At 33.9% G+C, this 23,174-nt stretch overlaps 2 protein-coding genes across 6 annotated transcripts; one reads left to right on the top strand and one right to left on the bottom strand.

Moving 5' to 3' along the window:
* Positions 1-7,811: 7,811 nt before the first annotated feature.
* LOC108225913 (uncharacterized) lies at positions 7,812-17,117 on the top strand. 5 transcript variants are annotated; one of them, XM_064078994.1, is made up of 14 exons: positions 7,812-8,081; positions 10,666-10,752; positions 10,905-12,365; positions 12,448-12,819; positions 13,320-13,406; positions 13,527-14,171; positions 14,265-14,468; positions 14,555-14,755; positions 14,924-15,432; positions 15,505-15,682; positions 15,779-15,892; positions 15,980-16,117; positions 16,212-16,412; positions 16,692-17,117. In XM_064078994.1, the coding sequence occupies exons 3-14, from the start codon at positions 12,258-12,260 to the stop codon at positions 16,968-16,970; spliced, it is 3,036 nt and encodes a 1,011-aa protein (XP_063935064.1). In that variant the 5' UTR covers positions 7,812-8,081; positions 10,666-10,752; positions 10,905-12,257; the 3' UTR covers positions 16,971-17,117. The 5 variants fall into 5 exon arrangements, with proteins under 5 accessions (XP_063935064.1, XP_063935062.1, XP_063935065.1 ...); XM_064078995.1 differs by lacking the exon at positions 7,812-8,081 and adding an exon at positions 9,849-10,598 and having other exon boundaries at positions 12,148-12,365; XM_064078992.1 differs by having other exon boundaries at positions 10,655-12,365.
* Positions 17,118-17,401: 284 nt separating this feature from the next.
* On the bottom strand, positions 17,402-21,613 carry LOC108225914 (protein FAR1-RELATED SEQUENCE 5-like). Its single transcript, XM_064079279.1, has 5 exons — positions 21,131-21,613; positions 19,754-20,597; positions 19,134-19,410; positions 18,482-19,045; positions 17,402-18,127 (listed from the first exon to the last, which is right to left on the bottom strand). Exons 1-5 carry the CDS (start codon positions 21,168-21,170, stop codon positions 17,519-17,521), a joined length of 2,334 nt encoding a protein of 777 aa, XP_063935349.1. The 5' UTR covers positions 21,171-21,613; the 3' UTR covers positions 17,402-17,518.
* Positions 21,614-23,174: the final 1,561 nt, after the last annotated feature.

Raw genomic sequence — 23,174 nt, 5'->3', positions numbered from 1 at the left:
TATCAAGCTGAATACAGATCCATATTGGATAGTGTGCCACTAGACCCTGAGACTTTCACTAATGGAATGCCTTCCATTGAAGCCTTTGCAAGACTAGACAATCAAGCAGCTGAGAGGTGTCTGAATTTGATTCACACTACATCATCCATGCTCAGAGCAAAGGAGGCACTTTCAGCTCTGCCTGCCAATGCTGGTGATGACTTCCATTATGATGATAGTGATGAGGACCTCAATGAAGCTCTTGAGGATTCTCTTGGTGAAGAGCCTGCAGTTTCCCTTCCTTCTTGGCTCTCCATCCAATCACTCAACTCAACTCTCTCATCACTTCTGTTAAAACTGATTTATCCAAACAGATTGATGAGTTTTTTTCTACACAAGTCAAATCTGCAATGTCTGCCACTGAGAAAAAGCAAGCTCAGCTAGAAAAGCAAGTGGAGGCTTTGGAGGACAATGTCCAAATCTTAAACTCAAGGATGGAAGAGATGCTCCAACACCAAAGAGTGCAAACTGGATTTCTCCAACATCTTCTTCTGGCATCTGGCATTTCTCTTCCCAGTCCTTCCACTACACTTGCTGCTAACAAAAAGGGGGAGAAAGAACCCTTGCCTACTCCTGCAGAGTTGGTGAGCAGAATTCCTCCTCCTTTCCATACTGAGAAAGAAAAGAGAAGGCTTGAAAGACTTGCAGCTCTGGACTCTATCGAGTAGAGATTGGCTCTGTTGGATAAGAAAGCTTCTGCAAATTCATAGTCTACTCTGCAGCCACAACAGTTCTAACTTCTTTTCCCACCACAACTACAATTCTCAGGGTAATCACACCTGAAATTGTTATGCCTTCAAAGAAAGAAAAGGGTGAGCCATCAACTTTGAATGAATTCAAGGCCACCTTATTTCCAAACATTTGTGGTTACTCTAGGCCTGGCAAAGACTCAAGTTCAATTTACTTTCCACCAGCCAGGCCTGACAAAAATGAATACAAGCTTTTGGGCCAAGAAATCAAGAGCTACAAAGATTCCTCAGATGTGGCTTTAAAAGCTCATTTTTCCATCATCTACAGAGAAGGCCAAAAATTATTTATTGGAACTGGCCATCCTCATTACTCATTTGCAAAAGCTAAAGAGGTGGCCAGAGAATGTGAAAGCAAAAAATATGAGTCTCAACTCTCTGAAAATCAAGAAATAGAGGTTGATGAAAGATATGCAATTGAGCTGGAGGAGGAGTTGGCAGCTGAACTTCAAAGTGAAAATAGAATTGCTCTTGAGAATCCTCCAAAGAAGAAGAGAGTTAAGTCCAGATCAAAGATGCCTGAGGCTGCTAAGAGAAGTGAAGAAGTGCCAGAATAATCTGTACCAATCTTAAAGCCTTCTTCTCCAATCAAAGACACCACAGTGATGCATCCAGATGTCAACTTCCATGATGAGCCAATTATGCCAAAAGAGGAGCCAATTGATCTTGACAATATTCCAATCCCAGCCTTCCTTGTTCAAGAAACTCCAAAGCCAAAGAAGAAAGTGAAGACTGTGGCAAAGAGAATGGCTAATCCTCTAAAACCTCCAAAAGAACCTGAAAATCCAGATGACTATCTTGTCATTGCTAATATAGAAGAAATTTCTGAGTTGGAGCTGGAGTTGGATGATATTCAAGAAGTTAGAGGAATAGAAGCAACTTCAAAGCTTCCTGAAAGATTGATATTCTCATACAAAAGCAAAGGTGATGTCACCTGGCCTCTTCACAGGGTTCTGAGTTCTGAAGGATTCAGTTCTTTAACAAAGATCTATGCTTCCATGAAGAGGACGGGAGGATTTACAACACCAGCCAAGCAGATGGTATTGAAGAGAATTCTTGAAATTAGGAAGGAATGGTCCTCAGATGCTAGTCTACAAAGAAGGCTGAAAATCCCTACACTGGAAAGAAAATTCATCATGAACCAACCCCAATTATGGAGTTCAGGGATAGTCAAGGTGTTAGGAGATTTTTCAGACCTAAGGATCAACTCAAGGTTGCTAGCTTGAATACTCTGAAGACTCTCCAATCCAAGCTCAACAAGCAGGACAGCGATGCAGAGTGGTTTTACAGGATCTTTCAGAAACAGATTGATATACTTGAGGAAAAACTTAAGTCCAGAAGAAGAAGATCTTCTAGGAATAAGTAATCTGCTCAGTCTAGAGGAGCATAATCATCTGTAATTTTTCTAACTCTTGTATTTAAATTCTGCATTTTATTTTATTTTGTGTTTTGTTATCATCAAGTGTAGAATTTAAGTCTGCATCTTCTCTAGTCATAAATTGGGGAGATTGTTAGGAATCAATAATTTTTGATGATAACATAAACACTTTGTAACATGTTTTGTTTAGAAACTTTATCTAAATTTCAGTTGTAATTGGTATACTTCTTATCCTTGAGAATTATCAACGGATGGATAGAATAGGATGGCTAATTGTAAATATCCAATGCCATGTAATTTTATCTAAGTGAAGGATATTCAACTGATGAGATGTAACTATTTAACTGATGAAGACTATATCATGTTTCAACTGATGAAGACCAAGCATTCAACTGAAGACAAAGTATTCAACTGATGATGCTAAGGAATTCAACTGATGAGACTGGAACAACATTCAACTGATGAAGTCTGTAATTCGTTCAACTGATAAAGGAGCTTTCAACTGATGATGCCAAGAGCAGTTGAAAGTTACCAGAGCTTTCAACTGATGAAGCAAAGAGCAGTTGAAAGCGACTAGAGCTTAAGTCTGACAAATCACATGGATCGAATTACACTAAAATAGACATGGAAGCCTGATTAGGGAAATAAAGAAGAAGCAGAAACATTCTTATCTCATGCAATGCAATCTGGATCAAATCAAGATGATGGTCAAAGATGAAGACATCTCAGAAAGCATGCATAAGACAAAGATGTGCAGCATTGTTTAGATTAGAGTGCAATTTGTATTCTAGTTAAAAGCTTTGTAAAACTTGGAGTATATAACCAAGTTAGTAGCTTCAGTTGAACTTGTTCGAAAAACTTGAGAGAAAATCTGAGAGTTAAAAACTGTTCAAGTGATGAACCTGCAGCTGTGCGAATTGTAATCAATCCACAGATTCTTCAATATAAAATCTCACGGGTGGATCTTTCAATCCACCCGTATTTTTAATACTGGTGTTTTTCTGTTTTTCTGTTTTAAAGTGTTTGTTTTCTTGAATCTTTTATTTTGTAAAAGATTGTATTCAACCTCCCCCTTCTACAATCTTTCTTATAGTTGGTGTAAAATAACAGTTTTTAACAAAATGGATGTACAAGTTTTAATTCAGTAAAATTGGACTATCTGTGTTACTTATCTTCTTCGATCTTTATGTACAAAAATTGAGTTTCAAAAGTCTTGATGCTTATCACATCAGTCAGTCAAATTGTTTTTCAAAAACTTAATCAGAAGAGTTTTTAAATACTATAACTGGTTAAAATTGGCTAAGCGGCGCCTTGAGTTAGAGAAACTTCTCCTCTGTACCAAGTCAGAGATATCCTTGCACATCTCTTGCTTACCTCAGTCGTCCTTTGCTAGTTGGAGCATTTAAGAAGAGTTAATGCTCTACTTTTTGGATTGACCCCACCCACATAGAAACAAAGTTTTAAACCCACACACACATTCACAGACACTCGGCAGTGTCACTTTCCACTTATTCCATTATTCCCCTCCCAAACAGACCTTAGTAATTGCCTATTTAAGGCAACTGCCCCTATCACTTTCACTATACATCTTTACACTATCACTATCACTTTCCACTCCCTTTTAACCATGGAGTTTAAACAACTCTCCAACTCCAACCCTAACCCAGACCCTGCTTACTACCCCAACCTGCTAGAACCACAACCCTACTCCCTTAACCAAAACAAAAACTACCAACAAACTCAATCCTCACACCCTAAGAGACACAAAACCAACCACCACCTTAACCCTAATGCTCAACCCCACCACCCTATCACAAACCCAAATCCACTACACAATCACCCTTTCCCCAAATTTTATCCCACGGGATATAATCTTGAGACTCCACTAGCCCCTCCATTTCCCAACTACCCTAACCAAAAACCTCACAAACACAATTACCCTAACCCTTCTGCCCCTACACTGACCTATCAGAGGAGGAAGACTAACTTGAGTCAAACGGTGCCGCGTTTGGTGAATCTGTCTAATGTTGGGAAACTGGGAAAAATGATGAAGGCTGTCCAGCCCGGGATAATGGCTTACGTCCCTAAGAAGTGTCCCGCTTTCAACATCTTGATGCATAGTAAGTGGGGTAATATTGTTTTTTATAGGGAACAGAGTTACCATCCACACTTAATGGGCGAATTTGATGCTAATATGGTAACTAAAAAGGATGATAACGAAATATTTGATATAAGCTCTGTGGTTAATAATCAGGAGATACACGTAAATTTTCATGTTATGTGTAGAGCTTTGCAACTTAGTCCCGAACTATTTCCCCAAACTTGCTCGAATATTTATGAAATATTTAAATTCAATCAAACTGAATTTGAAAAATTTATTAGCTTTTTCTGTGGGGATGTTGTGCCAACTGGATTAGGTGTTGTTGACTGTGGGATACCCTTTAAGCATTTTATGCCCAAGTTTCAACAACTTGCTATGATTATTAGGGCTAATATTCTGCCAAAACCGGATAATGACCAATATTTCGACTTTGCTGATTTAAAAGTGATGCATCAGTTAGTTATTAACAAGGTCGAATTTAACATTATCTATGTGCTTATATTGCATATGTTTCTAGCTTATCAATTGGATTTTATGCCTTACGGGTTGTTGTTAACTACGGTTTTTGAGCTGTATCATATTCCCATGCCTAGGGCCTATGCTAATAGGATTGACTACTGTAATGTTGAAAAGATAGTAGTCCCTAGGGTCCCACTTGAGGAAATCAAACCGTATAGGAGCATTCCTGTAGGTAGGGCTAAGGAAGAGGTCACGCATGATTACATGAGGGAGAACGAAATCCTTAAAATAATGCTAAAAGATTCAAATGATAAGTTTAAGGGTTTAAAGACTAAATATATGGAGGTAACTGCTAAGCTAGATAAGGCTAAGGGAAAGAGAGTGGCAGAAGAGATTACTTATGTGGAAGTTAACTCTGAGATTAATAAAATGATTATGGAAACAGAGTTAATTGCCTCTGCTGTTGTAGATGACACTGGGTCCCTGCCTGAGATAAATGATTTCTCCGCTGAGCTTGGAGTAGTTATTGATGTTCCCTAAAGGTTTTATGTGCACGTGGCTGGCTGTTGGTTGACTTTCTGTTGGTTGTTACTGTTGGATGAAGGAAAAGGTTTTGGCTGTTTGTTTCTGTTTCTACTTTTGTATCAGGATGTTATCTGCTCGTGGAGCACTTGTATCTATAATCCATGCAGGGTTGTTTATTCTTCTTTAATCAGTGAACCACACTGATCTAGAAGAATTAATTTTGGTACAACATATATTAAATCCTGCATTAAGTAACTTTGTCTCGTTATTTAACTTTCACACATGCACACACTTGTATTATTTCGCATGTAGAAATGACGGATGGATTAATTTAATGTTTCATTATTTCGATTGATAGAGAAAATAAAAATAAAAATTCGAAAAGAAAATTCTCTCAATCTTAATATTAAATGTTATTCTAAAATTGATTGATTTCTATGGGAAAAAGAAAAATTCGAAATCAGAAATAGAACAAGGCATTCGAATAAATTCTTACTTCAAATTCATAATTCTGATTTATTTTTCAAGAAATTGAAAAAGGAAAAAGGGAAATCATTATGGAATATTCGGATAAAGGAGAAAGAAAACAAATTTGAAATGCTCTACTTTCCATATTTTCGAGTAAAAAGAAAAAGAAAATTATCTCAGATCTTCTGTGCAATGACAACAGAATATTAAATATATTTGTGATCTATTTTACGAGGACAAAATATTTAAAGAGAATATTGTTCCTATCTCAATTAAAAGTATGAAATTCTCTTCAAAAGAAAAGAAGATTATAATAAAAAGGGGACGGATTTTTTTGAAAATTGAATGTTTTTGGTACCGTTATCAAATAAAAGGGGAAGAGAAAACGTCAACATTTAAAAGGGAAAGAAGATGTGTTGAACGTTCAAAATTTAAAATTTTGATACTTCCAAAAATAACGATCTATTTATAATGCACTAACCAATGTTTTGCAGGAATTGTCCTAAATGCTTTGAAGGATTACTTCCTCCTAGTCGTGTAAGATAAAAATGTTTTATTCATGCATACACGTAGGGGAAGCACACACTTTTAAAATTTAAATTTTATGTTTATTTGACAAGTACCAAAAAGGGGAAGATTGAAAGGATATCTTCGATATAAATTTATTTATATTTGTTTTGGTATTTGTGATAAACATTAAATTTAAATTCACTTAGTAATCCTCCCAATAGGTCATTGATTTAATTGATTAATCAAAAGTTAAGAGTTATTTTTGGCAAGTCATTTTAAATACCTGGTTATTCCTTCGTACTAAAAATACATTTATTTTTAAAGGAATATTTCTGTTACGCAATATACGTATTGAGGAATCGTAAAATATGATGTCCTTCATCTTCCTATTGCAACATTAAAATACACGAATCTCGAAAAAGGATTATCCTTATGTGATATTATTTAGACCACTCATGTGACATTAAAAACAAAATTTTCTATTTAAAGTAATTTATTCCATATTTAAATGTTTTATTACTTCTCGGAATAAATTATTTTAAATATTTTAAAATTATAAATCCTTTAATCTTCAATGATTTAATTTTTCTAAATAAAGGATTTATTTTCCCCATATTAATATTGGTCTTGAAAAATATCAATATCATTTTTAAATATACCCTTGGAATATTTTCTCTCGGTCTCTCAAATTCCTTATTTTTCGGAGAAAAATATTTACAATACTTAGAAAGGTTTTCAATGTATCAAAATCATGATTTATCATGAACACAATATTTATAAGTATTTTGGTATCAAAACATTCGTCAAAAGGTCTTCACGAGTATTTAAAAGACGAATTGTTTCGGTTTTTCTTAAATTAGTTTAAATCTTAATAAATCGATTTAAATATTTTAAATTAGTTCCCAACCCACCAAAGTATTTTATATTTATGGGAATATATTTTAAGTATTTATTCAAGTTTTAAGTTTGGCCAAAATTCCTCTTCGGATATTTCAAAAGAATTGTTGTATTTTATTCGAAACCCGAAAGGCTGATTTAATCGTTTTAAATCCAAATAAAATACTTCCACTTGCCAAATTGACTTGAAACTTGAGATTAGCCAGTTATATATTATTATTAATGCATGGTAAAAGTTTCGGAATTTTTCGAGGACTTTCATTTTTCTGCGTTTTGTAGTTATCTGTCCGAACTTCGGCTGATCGGTTGACCAAGCTACGGTTGACTAAAAATCACCAAAATTTCCAGAGTGCAATTTTCTAATATTCTAAGATTTGTCATAATTTTTATGGAATTTATTTCGCATGTTCGAAAAATCACATTATTTAAGTGTAACGGATTTATTACCGTTATCTCGATTTGCGTGCAACTTCTAGAGCTTTTTATGTGCTGAGAATTCAAATGGAAGATGCTAGTTGGCTTCTTTAATTGAGCACATGGGATAATGGAAGTACTTGGAGGCCAAGGTTTGCTTTTGATGTCATGGATGACTTCATCTTTTAATTATGTCATGCATGACATCATCCTCCACAATTTGCCTATAAATAAAAGCCTCCCCCCATCCATTTTCATCAAGCTAAGAGCCAAATATATGCTGAGATTTTGAAGTGAAAATACTCTCCCAAAGTTTATTCAAGCACCCGCCATATTTACTTAATTTTTAAAACTTTCGATTCTTCATATACTTCGTTATATACACAAGGTTTTAAACCCCGAGGTTTCGTACCACCCAACCAAGCCACATCTCGCTTAGCTCATTCTTATACCACTCTTTTGTCCTCCCGAAGGGCTGTCTAAAGTTCGTGTGCAAAGCCAAAATCCGGTCGAACCTCCGACGAATTTTTTCGGCAAACTTTTTGTAAGTGGTTATTTTAGCTTCGTTTTTATTCATGTCTTAACCGAGCATTTTTGACAAAGGGCTTTTGAACAAAAATATTATCTTCATCTTTAAAGCTCTCTTTGGTCACAAAACGCACGAGTTAGCCACTCGTTATATATTTGTGCGTGTGTTTTGTCCCGGAACCTAACTCGTATCCTTTGAGATTTCCTCACCAAATTTGGAGGGATCTTTGCCTTCGCACCAAAAGCCGGATATAAGGCCAAAGGTGATAAGTTAGTTATTGTTGTGCTTATAATCTGTGCTTAACTGTTATATCCCTACGCCCAACATACCCTTCTTGTTTAGTGAGACACCCATTTTTCAGCCCTGTGCTTGGTAGGGATATCATTAAGATAAGTTACGTGGTTCCCAATCCCGTGTGTGTGAGTGTGATTATCGACCGCGTCATATATCTATAAATCACTCAACATTAATTAATATAACCCTCGTAGCGTGCTCGTACGTGGTGTGCTCAAGTTATTAAAATCAATACTATTAAAATCAACTATTTATATTTTCCGCGCGATATAAATTGTTGGACTAATCATTGTTACTACTGTTATAATCGACGAACCTTTATAATTGACTGTGATTAGTGGATTGATATTGCGGACCAAAGTCTTATTAAACCAAAGGACATATTCGTAGATATTGTATTCTAACTTTTGCAGTGAGGTGAAGTGAAGTGAGGTGATCTTCGTTCTAAGACCCAAGTCCTTGACGTATTGACCGGGAGTTAATAGTCATTGCACCGTGAAGAAGTGAAAAGACCCGAGATCTAATACCTAAGACCCGAGACCGGCAAAAGACTTAGAAGTACAAAGACTACACAAGGTTCTACATCGACTTTGAGGAAGTAACGGGGAGTTACGTTCCAAGACAAGCTTTGTAGGTGTTTTTACATTTATAGTGAGGAGGTAACGGGGAGTTACGCTCCAAGATATATATTTGTAAAGGCTTCTCCGCCTACTTTAAAAGAGTATCTTTTTAGTAGAGAAAATCTCGAGTCCGGGGAGGAGATCGGGGACTGTACTAGGGGTGAGTGGACTCCATCGGTTGAATTAGCCACCGCGAACCAGGATAAAATCCCTCGTGTGGTATTTTTCGTTCTTTGCTCTTTGCTTCCGCATTTACAACTGCCATTACTCTAGATACAAGCTTTTAAAAAGGGGATAAACTTTTTAAAACGCCATAAAGTTTTTAAATTGGTGATTAAGCTATTCAACCCCCCCCCCCCCTTCTAGCTTAATTATGCTTGAATAAGGACCTAACATAGTTAAAAATGGTAATTAAAAATTGGGTTTTTAGTTTTTAGGCTAATTTGGTTTGTATCAGAGTAGATCTCTCTATCTCTTTCTATATATATATATATATATATGAGAACTTTCTTAAAATGAGAACCGTGAGAATTTTTTTAATTTATCAAAATCTCATTTATTTGAAGGGCCCCGCCAGGGGCACCTTCACAAAGAATGTATATCATTAAGGTCTCCACCTAGCTAGCCAAAAAAAATAAATAAAAAATCACTGATGACGTGGCAGTGGACTTTTTTGTTTGATTTTTTTTTTTGACTAGCTAGGGAGAGACTAGTTTTATATACATTTTTTATATTGGGTTCCCACTAGTTTGATGTTTAGATTAGCCAAAATATGATAAATTAAGGAAGTTCTCACGGTTCTCATTTTAAGAAGTTCTCGCTGGAGTAACCCTCTATATATATATATATATATATATATATATATATATATATAGGGATAGGTAAAAACTTTTTTAAGTTACAAACTTACAAACTTTTTTTTATTATCTCATTGTGTTAATCCTTAGTTATAGAGAGTATCCATGTTGAAAATTCTTGAAAAAACATCACAATTTTTAAAAATAACGCATAAATAAATCGTGCAATCAACACATTTGTAACTGGGGTTCAACATTGGGTGTAGAACACTAATTATCATTGTGTTGAATATATCTATAAAGATGTTTAAACTATATCTCTAGGATTTGGGTAGGGTCTAAGAACATAAATATTAGTTATATAATACGTTTAACTTAGTTTTTACATTGAAAAATTAGTTTATGTACTTCTCTAACATAATTTTAATCGATGTTCAACAAAAAAATATTAAAAAATGTTGAACTCAAATTATATACTTGTTGAACCTATAAAGTTTGTAAGTTTGTACCTGAACCCACCCCTATATATATATATATATATATATATATATATATATATATATATATATATATAGAGTAGTACTCTACTAGAAACCAAATTAAAATAGAAACTAGAAACCACAGGCCCAGCCCACTTTTTAAGACACCCAGTCCAGTAGCATTGGACCCAGCCCATCATTACACAAAACTGCGACAGTTAAAAATTAAAACTCACCCGATACAAACGACTCACCGATACACACGATACACACGATTCGCGCACAACGGTCCATCACCTCCACTACTCCACTGTTCATCTCGCGCTGCTCCACCGAGCTTAGGTACGTCTCCAATGGCAGTTTCTTCAACTTTTCCCCTCTGTTTTCGTTCTAATTAGGTATATTACAGCTTCTACGAAGAAATTCAAGGCGATTTTTGGATCTCGCAACCGCAGCTGAAGCACCGAGCAAAATAACTTGAACATTTGTTGAATAGGTACTTTTCTGTAGTTTAGTAGTATTTATAGTTAGTTAATCATCTTAATCATCTCGTATTTTTAGTGTATGTCGGTTTTTTTGAATTTTAAGGGTTTTGTTGTATATTATTGTGAAAACTGACTTCAATCTACTAATGTTCTTTCATAACAGCTGTTAATTAGCTTATTTCACTCTGAAAGCTACTAAAATATGGCTAGAACTAGATGAGGTATGTTAAATTAGGGTTTTATCACTGTTTTTTTAAATTATTTGTGATTTCAAGCATTTACTTGTCTGAATATGTTGATTTATTGAATAATATGTTGATGAATATGTTGCTGATTTGTTTAATTAATGAATATGAATATGTTGTTGATGAATAAGATGTTGATTTAGTGCATATTACTCATCTTAATGCATATTACTAATCTCAGTTTGTAGAGTACGTAGAGTACTGATCTTAGTGTGTAGTGTGTAGAGTACGTAGAGTACTTAGTGCATATCAATCATCTTAGTGTAGAGTACTTAGTACACAACCAGGCTGAGACATATGATTTTATAACACATCTTGATGTTAATCTAGATCAGTAATCCACTAAGTTGAATCATGATTAAGCTCCCAAAGTAGAAACAAATGCCGTGGAAAAGTACTCTTTATCTTAGCTAATAAACTCAGATTTGGTATTGAAAAGATGCTTAGCAATTAATAACTGACAGATATTAAAGCGAATATTTAACTGGTATCCCTCTGGCATGTTCAAACTCCAAGTTGATTTATGATGAATCAGGCATTGATTCAGCACCAATGTCAAGCAGCTTAATATGATTATTTAAGACATGGCTAGCTAATTTTATGAATTAAGTAATTAACATTAAGTATTACTAATCAATTCTTATTAGTGAAGACTGACTAATAAGAATTGATATGAGATTTGCAGAGCTTCTTATTAGCGAAGACTAACATGTATAACTGAAATATTTCTTTAATAAAACTATTGTAGCAGAGCTAAGTGCTAAGTGTTTCTAATCACATAATTTTTTAAGCCTAAAAAACAGAACAAGTTAGAATCTATTTTCTTCTCTTGGTAACCTCAATTGAATTTTAATTATAGTATATATCGAATGTCTGTATATTTGTGTGTTTTGTTTGTGAGATATCTATCTGTTTAAAGTAGACTAGTAGCTTAAAATCTTGATTCATTTTAAAGGATTAGATAGGTGAATATCACTATCACTAAAATATATTAACTATATCACTAAACTATATTAAGTATATCACTAAAGTATATTAAGTATATCACTAAAGTATATCAACTAAGATCACCAAAATACAACTGCTTAGTATAAATTTGGGAATATACTTCTTGTTAAATAGTATATTTTACATGTATTTGCAAGTTTTATGATTTTGCAGGTTACATAGTTCAATGCAGAAGAAGTACAAGACTTCGTGCACATAGTTTGTCAAAGTTTACAAACACTGCAGATACTCCTGTAGATTTAGAATCCGAAGATCAAGCAAACATGAATACCAACACCATAGGAGACAAAAGACCACTTGCAAAAGTCTATCGACGTCCAGATAACAAAGTCATAAAGGCTACTGCTGGAAGAAATATCAAAACTCTTGTTGTATGTGATCAACTACATTATTTCTTAGTTGTATTATTGATTTATAAATTAATCTAAATCATTATTTTGTATGATTTCATAGGGAAATAAACTTGTTGATGAAGTAGAAGGGGATGAACATAATTGTAATAATCTGGTGGATGAACAAGATGGAGATCAAGATAATGACAAACAAAGTGATGAAGATATGCAAGAAGGTGAAGAAGACAGTGCACAAGAAGATAGTGCAGAAGACATGGAGCAAGACGATAGTGCACAAGAAGGTGAAGAAGGTGATGAAGATAGTGCAGAAGAAGAAGAAGATGATGAACAAGACGATGTACTAAACGAAAGTGAGGAAGAAAATGAGGATGAAGAAGAAGAGGATGAACAAGAAGAGGATGAAACAGAAAATCAAGCTCAAGTCAACAATGCACAACCAAAGACTAAAATAACAAAATACAAAAGGAAAAAGGTACACTTTCTTCACTTTCTTCATTATTAATTATATAGTATATATATCGAATGTGCTTAAATTCGATTTTAAAGCATCGACGTTTATATAGTCTTTAATTATAGTATATATCGAATGTCTGTATATTTGTGTGTGTTGTTTGTGAGATATCTATCTGTTTAAAGTAGACTAGTAGCTTAAAATCTTGATTCGTTTTAAAGGATTAGATAGGTGAATATCACTATCACTAAAATATATTAACTATATCACTAAAGTATATTAAGTATATCACTAAAGTATATTAAGTATATCACTAAAGTATATCAACTAAGATCACTAAAATACAACTGCTTAGTATAAATTTGTGAATATACTTCTTGTTAAATAGTATATTTTACATGTATTTGCAAGTTTTATGATTTTGCAGGTTACATAGTTTTATAAATTTGTGAATATACAACTGCTTAGTATAAATTTGTGAATATACAACTGCTTAGTATATTGTTTTATGTTCTTAACAGGAAGCTGCATTTGAAACTCATATACCAAGAAAAAGGATTGCTGGAACATTATATCCACTATTGAAGTTCATGAACAAGGATGTTAAGGTATTTTTTATTTATTTCGTTACTTAGAATTAGAAATTTGAGCACAATATTTTAGTGATGCCCTGCACTGTCGTTTCTTGTGGTTTCTACAACACTAATTATTTCCTCTTATTTCATTAGAAAACAGAAGGGGCTAAACATATAAATAAGAAAAAAGACGAGGTCAAGATAAGGATATCTCCAAGGCATTTTAGTAAGATGGTAGGTGAACTCACAAAAGAGCAGAGGGACTGGGTTACAAGAGCTGGTTTTGCACTCTTACTGGATTTTGAGCTTGACATTCTGCCAACCAAAATCGCCTACAATGTACTCCAAATCTTTGATCACCACTCAATCTCACTGAAGCTGAAGGATGGAGATATTAATATTACAAGTGAAGATGTTTATGATGTGTTAGGCCTGCCAAATGGAGGACATCCTATTATTCTGGCATCACCTGGAAAGTACAGTCAAAGAATCAAAGATTGGCATGCACAATTCACTTTATCTGATCAAATAACAACACAGATGATTGTTCAAGTGATGAAAAACCAAGAAGTTAATGATAACTTCAAATTAAACTTCCTTCTTGTTATGTCAAATGTGCTTATTGGTACAAAAGGAGCTTCTTATGTGGACAAACAACTGCTGCAACTTGATGATAACCTTGACAATCTCAAGAAGTATAACTGGGCAGATTTCCTCCTAGGCTACCTTGTAATTGGAATGGAGAGTTGGAACAGAACAACAACGACATTTTTCCGAGGATCACTAATCTTTCTCACTGTAAGACAACAATCTAAATCTTTTTTTTTCTCGTCCGTATATTCTAATAGAATATAAAATCTAATTAATAGTTTTACTTGTTTCACTTTGTAGTTGTTATATGTCGACCGTGTGAGGTACAAAGGAATGAACCTGGTTGATAGACAATTTCCTTCCTACAATGGTTGGACTCTAGAAATGTTGAGACAAAGACAAGAAATTGAGGTGATTGACGGAGCTTTTGGAGTTGGATCAATCCAACCAAGTTTAAAAGAATATCTACAAAAAATTGATCCTTCTGAACCTCCAAAGACAAAGGTATGATCCTGTTTGTATATGGAATACGTAGTCGAAAACCTATCTTATTCTTTTTATATAAAAATGTGTTTCATCCTTAATTGTAGGTAAATCAGAATGAACATGGAGACTGGGATACGTGGCAGTATTGGTCAGAGGTGGATAGAATTGAAAAAGATTACCTGAAGAGAAAGGAGTCAACATCACAACAACCTCATGAATCAACTCAGTGCCAAAGTCCACAAAATACACAGTATTACACTCCTCCAACAGAGACAGCTGATGGAAATGTTGAACAAACTGAAGAGGTACATTATATATGAATTAGTAACATACTACTAAAATTCATGCAAATTATCACTAAAAACTACTATATATATCACTAGAGTATATTAGATAGATCACCTATTAAAATATTATAATACTACCATATATATCACTATATTTCAATTCTAAATTTTGCATTGACTTCTCAGGATGTACTTCATGATTTACGTAAAAGGGCAGAGGAACTTGTGGACATAAAGTCCAAATTTGATGAAGATTTAGTGAAAGCAAGGGAAAAGTTTCCCGATAATAAAAACTTTGCTATTATCGGTGAAATGCTGAAAGATTATCTCATTCCTAACCAGGAAACTGGTGATGATTTGGGTGATGAATTATCACCTGAAATAGTCGCCAGCCTAGAAGTTGTTGAAGAAATGGACAGAACCGACATTGAGATCCTTGCTGAGCAACAGAAAGATGATGAGAGATATGTCCCTCCTTTTTCCCTTGGACTGGAGGACATAGAAAAAGAAAGGAATCAAAATTTGGTCACGCCGGAGCCAGAACCACAAGAGAGAGAGAAAAGCAAGAGGACAAAGAAAGTAGGTCCATATCAAAAATCACCCTATGTCAACAGGGTGATTGATATCAAGGAAAGAATGAATAATGAGGACTTTGGATATTGGGTCTTCTTGCTAAAGAAAAAGGGCGAGCTATTGTAAGTATTTTGCCCTTTCTGCTATATACATTACTTTATCTGCCTAATACTAATTAATATATATAATTACAGGGATGATTTGTTTAGATGGGAGGAAGTCAGATGTATAAAGGAACACTTGTTGACGCTGAAACCAAAAACAAGTGTATACTACTCTGTGATTGATACATGGGCAACAATCCTAAATGACAGTGAAAAGTACAAGGCAGATGGGTCACCACTAAGACTTTTCTGCACAATAGGAGATTTGGTAATATATACTGCCTTCGTATATATATTCTAATTAATTTCTTTCAGTTATTTCATAACTACATACACCAGAATCTAATATATTTATATCAACCAGATTTTCAGCATTGATCCAGAAAAGAAAGTCACCGAAACTTATGATTCGTTTGCCAGTGGGATGGACAAGATTCTTCAAACTTTTTCCATCAAAAAAGTGGAAGACGTGGAAATGGTAAATGTCATTTCTTAACTAATTTTGACATAGATCTCAACATTTCTCAAATATCTTTAACTAAAATATCTCTTAATATGATTACAGGTGTGCTTTCCTATTAATAAATATGAGCATTATTATTTGGTATGCTATGGTATCAAAACCATGGGATACTTTATAATTGACAATATTAAACGTGAAGCACAGCCTAAGATGTACTATAGCAGAGTTTTGGAGGTTTTGGTAATATATTTTTTTATCCTTCATTCCACTATTATGTATATAAACATGCACTGTTTTAAGTCCACTATACTAATATTTTACTTCTCTTTTACAGCATTCTCACTTTTGCAATTATATAAGTAGGAATGAAAATCCAAATTTGGGATCAAGAGTGCGGAAAATGAAGCCTCGTTTTGTGAAAATGCCATGGCAGACTACTGACAATTCCACAGATTGTGGTATCTTCCTCATGCGCCATATGGAAACCTTCAAAGGAGATGTCAAAAACTGGAACACTGACTTAACAGAAGAAGGGGTAAGATTAGTTTAATATTTTACATACTTATATACTGCTTTACATTTTAGTGATATAGTTGACATACTTTAGTGATATACTTAATATAGTTTAGTGATATAGTTAATATGTTTTAGTGATATAGTTAATATGTTTTAGTGAAATTGATTAAAGTGTATATAGCTTTGTAATTCAAATGTGTATGCAGCATGTCCTTAATTTCTTTTCAAATTGCTCTGTTTATTAGGCTTAAAAAGTTATGTGATAACAAACACTAATAAACAAATTATCATATTGCAGCCAACACAGGATAAACAAATAACTAGGCTGAGGTTCAAGTACAACACAGCAATCCTATCTTCGCACCTGAATGAACTGAAAGAGCCTATCACCACAGAAGCTATAGGCTTGTACAACACAGCAGAGAAGCATAATATCATCAACGTCGTCCTAGCTGGAAAAGCTGCAGAAAAGTTTCCAACTAAAAAATCCGGCAAGAGAGTGAAATTCGCGGTGAACTTAATAAGTTCTTTCCACGAAGCAGAAAGGTCGTCTCAAGAAGGACCAACTCCTTCTTAGATTTAGTGCATTGTTTTACTGCACTTTTATAGAATATTAGAAACTGATTGAACAGAATTATTAGATGGCTGAAAATTATCAGCCCTGTTGATACTGAAAATGATTTAGTGGTTTGTTTTTGTAAAGATATGGTTATTTTGTTTTTACCAGCTCAAAATGCAATGGTAAATATTTGGCTTTTTTACTTTTGTTATTGTTTCATTTTAGTTTTATGATTTTTCATTGTTTTCATTACACAGTAAAGCAGGATATCACTAAAAAACCACACATATCACTAAAACTTGGGATGTATACTACTAAATTACACTGATAACACCACTAAATTACATTACCTATATCACTAAAAACTAACTCATTTTCACTCCAAAACTTGACAAATTCAGTTTATATATTCAATATAAACTGACAATTTATCAGTACTCATATGCTTTATAAAGACAATTTATAAACAATCAAAATGTACTCAGAAAACATAAAATCAAAATGTACTTAACAATTTATAAAGACAAGTGCACAAGGTCTTTTAAAATTGAAAATTAAAATCATATTCACAACATATTCGAAACTACAGCTCCTCCATCCTTCTTTTTCTTCGGACAAGTTCTCGAATCATGAGTGGTTGCCGAACATTCTTTACATCTTCGAACTCTTTTATTTGCTTTTGTCATTGCTTTCTCTCTATCACTCACAAGACGCTTGAAATAATTTCCCTTGTTCCTGGAAACAGTTGGTGCAAGAATGGTAATCTCTTCAACCGGCTGTTCACCTACCATAGCTGCCATATGATCCTTTTTAGTAAAATCAACAGAATCTCCATCATACTTTTCAAAATCACTACTTATCTGCTTAATGATTTTGTGAACATAGTCAAGCTTATCCATTTCAACTCCAGCTTTGCTAAGAATCTGACGAAAATCAAACCATAAGTTTGTCAACTTCAACGACACTTGCTCCATTTTAAAATAATCCGAACACACAACATTAGATTCCAATGAAGTGCCACTTTCTGCAACTTTCATCCAACGATTAAGCACAAGACTCCTTGGAAATTTTGTGACACCAATCTGCTTTAAGCCACAGAAAGCATGCCTACAAACAATTCCACACATAACAAATTGTTTGCATGAACATACGGCATGTGATTTGCTAACAGTAACCTGCAAAATGAATCATAAATCACCATTGAAATCACCATTTTGAACCATTACCAATATGAGATATGCTTCAAAAATAAAATGACATAAAAACCAAAGTTCGGCAGGTGGTCCAGTACATTTACTTCCAATCCAGATCACTACTAATGACTACTTGCAATACAAAACAACTACTAATGCCACTACAATTTATCAGAATGCAAAATATTTTAATAATGCATTACTAAAATTATATTATGCATATTTTCAAATATTTTATATTTACTTTCTGTTCCACAATAACAATTACTACTGTAAAAAAAATATAAATCAAAATTAGAATATATAAAATACTACTATAAAGGGGAAAACACATACCTTAAAAAGTTTATCTTTAACTTTGACATCCTTTATTTCAAAATGAGTTACCCCATCAACTTCTTCACTCATTCTCTTGATTTGCATATCCAAGCAAGATGCCAAAATTTCTTCTTGAACTTTGTAAAAAATGGAACGTGTAAATAGCTCAGCTGCATCATCTTCAATGAACCATCTTGATAAAATGTTTGGTTTGCTTGAGTTAGACTCATGGTCTAAACGTTCTGTTTCATTCCGCTGCCTATGCATTGCACTCTCAAAACGTATCCAAAACTCACATAAAGTATCACCTTGCTTGTGAAACTGTGAAAAGAAAAAATTTTCACTTTCGGACCTTGAAGTTGTCCTCATCAAGCCAAACATAGGACTGTCCCTGAAATAGGCAGGAATCCACGACTTTCTTATGTCATACATATCTGATAACCATTTGTTATCTTCCAACTTAAACTCTCCTATAACCGCTTTCCATCCACTTTCAAACTCATCAATTTCCAAATTCGATGACCATATGTAAGTTTTCATTTTCTCCATAAAGTCTGTTTCCTTACACAAACGATTCCCAAGCTGCAATATTATGGAAAATTACATAAATATATGACAGTAAATTTCAGATGCTAGGAACCAAATTTCTAAAAAACAACTAAAAAACTACCTTAATAGGGAATTTCTGCATTATATGCCACATACACAGGCGATGCTTGCTAGCAACCAAACCATTATCACCACAAAATGAAGCCGGCACAGATACCTTCATTGCAGGGCACTGATCAGTTATAAACACCACTGGATTGCGTCCCATGGCCTTGACAAAATGTTTAAAGGCCCAATTATAATGAGCAACATCTTCTTTTGATAACAAACAAGCAGCAAATGTGACACATCTATCATGTTTGTCAACACCAGTGAAAGGCGCAAAAATCATATTATACCTGAACATAGATAAAACAGATTAAAAACCACATAAACTAACATATACCACTAAAATACACTGCAGGCATCACTAAAATATATTGAGATTATCACTAAAATATACTGAGATTATCACTAAGGTACTGCAAATATAACTCCAGTATACCATTGTCTACTGCACCTTGAGCCTTGTTAAAAAGATTAATTAAAAATATTACAAATATACATACTTTACTTCATAGTTCCAGACAAGGTATTGTAGTATAATATAAACCATTATCGACATTCTAACAACATTACATAAAAAGAAAACTAATAATTCTATTACTAAAAGAAAACAATTTGAAATGTAAAATAACTTACTTGTTAGTATCAAAAGTGGCATCAAATGACACAGCATCGCCGTATATTTCAAAGTTCCTCCTACCTGTTGGATCAGCCCAGAAAAGCATAGTCAAATGCCCGTCACCATCAAGCTCATAAGCAAAATAAAATGATTTTGATGTCTCCTGTAATACTTTAAACTTGTCAATCAGCATCTGTCCATCCCTTTCACCGACAAATTCTTTTAAATCCCTATTAAAATTCCTGAAATCACGTAATGTTGCCCCAACATTACTATATCCACCTGTCATCTCTTTGACCAAGCTAAATGCCTTGCTGCAGCCGATATTTACCTTCGCAGCATCAAAAACAAAACTTCGCAAACTAACTGTCATCTCTCTACTAGACCTCAGAAACTGTCTACCACTTTCACTAGCAAGCGGATGGTTGTGAAGTTCAACAAAATTGAAAATATAATATCTGTTCTGGCTCCTAATTTTCATGACCACTTTTGCTTTACATCCACACCTCCGTGACACAGTACGTCTTTGCCTAATTCCTTCAGAATGACTTCCATCAACAAAACCTTCCTTACTACACACAAAATGTTTCAAAATTATGGTACCATCAGCATCTCTCTTCTCCGTTGTTTTTCGTACATCAAAACCCCCTAGCCTCCCATACTCTCTGTAAAAGTTGTACGCCTTATCTAAGCTATCAAATGACTGATTTTGAAACGGTACTTGACTTCCATCAACAGAAGTAGGCATAAAATACTTCATACCACCAGGAGAGACAATGCAATTCGTCACTGATTTTTCGCTTTCTGTTGAAGAAACAGGAATACTAACACTAACATTAGACGAATCACCGCAACTTGAACCTGAAATACAACAGACATACTCAAAAATTATATAAATAATACTATAATACTCTAACAGGATCATACTATAACTGCCTACTGCATCACATTGAAAATAATAAACAAACACTACTAATATACTGCAGCACCTACACACTAACTCAGTCATCAAAAACTTGCAATCATACATTAAAAATCAACAATACAGCAACTACATATCTAAAATCTATCCAAAACACATACACTAAAAAACACACAATTCCAATACAACTAAATTATATTAGCTATATGACTAAAAATCATATATAAACACAATTACTATAACTAACAATCATCAATCCAGCAACTACATGTCTAAACTCTAACTAAAACACAAGCACTAAAATATACACAATTCGAATACAACTAAATTATATTAGACATATCACTAAATAGAAACTACAAGAATATGAGCATGCCTAAACTACAAAAGCAATATGAGCATGAAAACACTGTAATCTGATATAATCATCAAATTATATCAAAAAACAAAAACAGTGAACAACAAACTTTACCTTGATTATCACTAATCTTCGTTAAGTCTGATATAATCATCTTCAGCAATTCGAATCTACTTCAACCACACTTTCTCGAGCTCGAATTATAGACACAAAGCAACAAAGAGAGAGAGCTCCAGAATAACAGACAAAAGCCAGCTCGAGTTAGAGAGTCGAAGCTCGAGTTAGAGACACAGAGCAATAGAGACAGAGAGATATCGAAGCTCGAGCAATAGAGACAGAGAGCTCGAGTTAGACAGAGAGAAGACAGTAATCGAAGACTACAGTTTTAATGGCGTCGCTAAACTTAGAGAGAGAAAGCTGCTAGGCGCTGAAATCATGGAGCGAAGAGAGAGAAACGGAAATCAGTTATGATATTCAATTAAACAAAATCTTTGTTTTTTATATTTTACATATTTTATTATTTGAATGGCTATGATTGAAAGTAAATTATATTAGATAGATGGTCAAGATTAGTTCTAAGTTTTTATTTTAAAATTGGTTTCTATTTGATCCTTGGCCTATATATATATATATATACATACATACATATATATATAGGGTAAGGTTCAAATCAGAACCTATACTAGAATTAGAACTTAGGACCGTAGACATCCGTCAGATTTATTTAAAATCTATGGCTATGATCTAAAGGGCATTTATATTAAATCATTCAATATCTTCCCTCATTAAAGCACACATTATATTTTACATTATATTAGGTAATAAATTATATATCATATCTCATTATTTCAGGAAATATATCACACATGATACCATTGCAGTATATCTAAGTAATAGATAAAAAAATCAAATCAATTCATAAATATACTATGGTATATCATTGCAGTATATTTAAGTTACAGATAAAATAATGAATTCACTAATTACTTCATTTTGGCTTATATCGTGTTTTCGAATTGAATCTATTATTCTATCTAATACTTACATATACTGCAATGGTATATACTATGGTTATGTTATTTTTGTATTAGTTCGACAATAGTGTAAGAGTATAATTTATGATATACTGCAATAGTATTTTTTGTTTTAATGAATATATAACATAAAAATAGAGTATACTGTAGTAATATATAATTATATATTGCTGCAGTATAATCTATTTATGTTAGGTCCAAAGTATCGTAGAAGGGGGGGTTGAATACGATACTCACTACAATTTAAAATTCTTTCGAATCTTGCGGATAAATAAATTGCAGTCCTGTAATGGGTTTCGTGTTCCGGATATTTATTGGGTCGATTTCTGAGGATATGAAAATATTAAACCAACACACAATATTTTCCAAGGTATATCTGTATATTGATAAATACCTCGAAGGTGCTATAAATCCAAACCCGAAGGTTGGCTGCAGAGACTACAATACACTCTACACACAAACGCCTATCAAAACAGATCTTCTATCTAAGCTCTCGTATGTGTGTAGTGTGTGCACTTTACAAAGTGTGTAGTTGTTTTCAAATGAAAACACAAAGCCCTATTTATAGACTTTCCAACAACTAACCATGGTTAACGAGTTCGTCCTGGACGACTTGAGTTCGTCCTGGACGGATTCGTTTTCTAAAAATAAAACTAACTCCACCAAATCACAAGAGATTGGCGCCACTTTCATATACACATATATATACATATATGTATAGCTAAGTTGCGCCCCAAATATACTTATATGTATATTCCAGTGGTTTTACTTGTGAAAGTCAAAGATGGCGCCCTCCAGAGTCAAACATGGCGCTTAACCGTACACCCCTGTGGCTTGAGATAGAATTTATACAAGGCCACAGAGTTGATTAAGTGTCAAGCGCAAGTTTTGACTAAGTCAAACCTTGCGCTTTGACACGGTCAAAACTTGCGCTCCTCTAAGGAGATAGTCCCACAGTGTAATAGCATATATGACTTAATCGATTTGTGAGTAATGAAGGTTTTACTGTATGTGGCGCAAGTGTTGACTTAAAGTCAAACCTTGCGCCTGTACAGTGGAAGGGTGAGGTTTGTTACTTAGAATAAATCTAAGTAACGAGACAACCTTGCGCCATTCACCAAATT

The sequence above is a fragment of the Daucus carota genome, chromosome 6 (assembly GCF_001625215.2).
Source record: "Daucus carota subsp. sativus chromosome 6, DH1 v3.0, whole genome shotgun sequence".
Lineage (NCBI taxonomy): Eukaryota > Viridiplantae > Streptophyta > Magnoliopsida > Apiales > Apiaceae > Daucus > Daucus carota.
This window is presented reverse-complemented; position numbering and strand designations above follow the sequence as displayed.

Excerpts from the sequence above, each read along its gene's own strand:
- LOC108225914 (XM_064079279.1), bottom strand. The coding sequence starts at position 21,170 with ATGATTATATCAGACTTAACGAAGATTAGTGATAATCAAG. Across the intron at positions 20,598-21,130 it reads GAAGATTAGTGATAATCAAG|GTTCAAGTTGCGGTGATTCG; the intron begins GTAAAGTTTGTT and ends GTTGTATTTCAG. Across the intron at positions 19,411-19,753 it reads GCCACTTTTGATACTAACAA|GTATAATATGATTTTTGCGC; the intron begins GTAAGTTATTTT and ends ATCTATGTTCAG.
- LOC108225913 (XM_064078994.1), top strand. The coding sequence starts at position 12,258 with ATGAATACCAACACCATAGGAGACAAAAGACCACTTGCAAAAGTCTAT. Across the intron at positions 12,820-13,319 it reads CAAAATACAAAAGGAAAAAG|GAAGCTGCATTTGAAACTCA; the intron begins GTACACTTTCTT and ends TGTTCTTAACAG. Across the intron at positions 13,407-13,526 it reads TCATGAACAAGGATGTTAAG|AAAACAGAAGGGGCTAAACA; the intron begins GTATTTTTTATT and ends TTATTTCATTAG.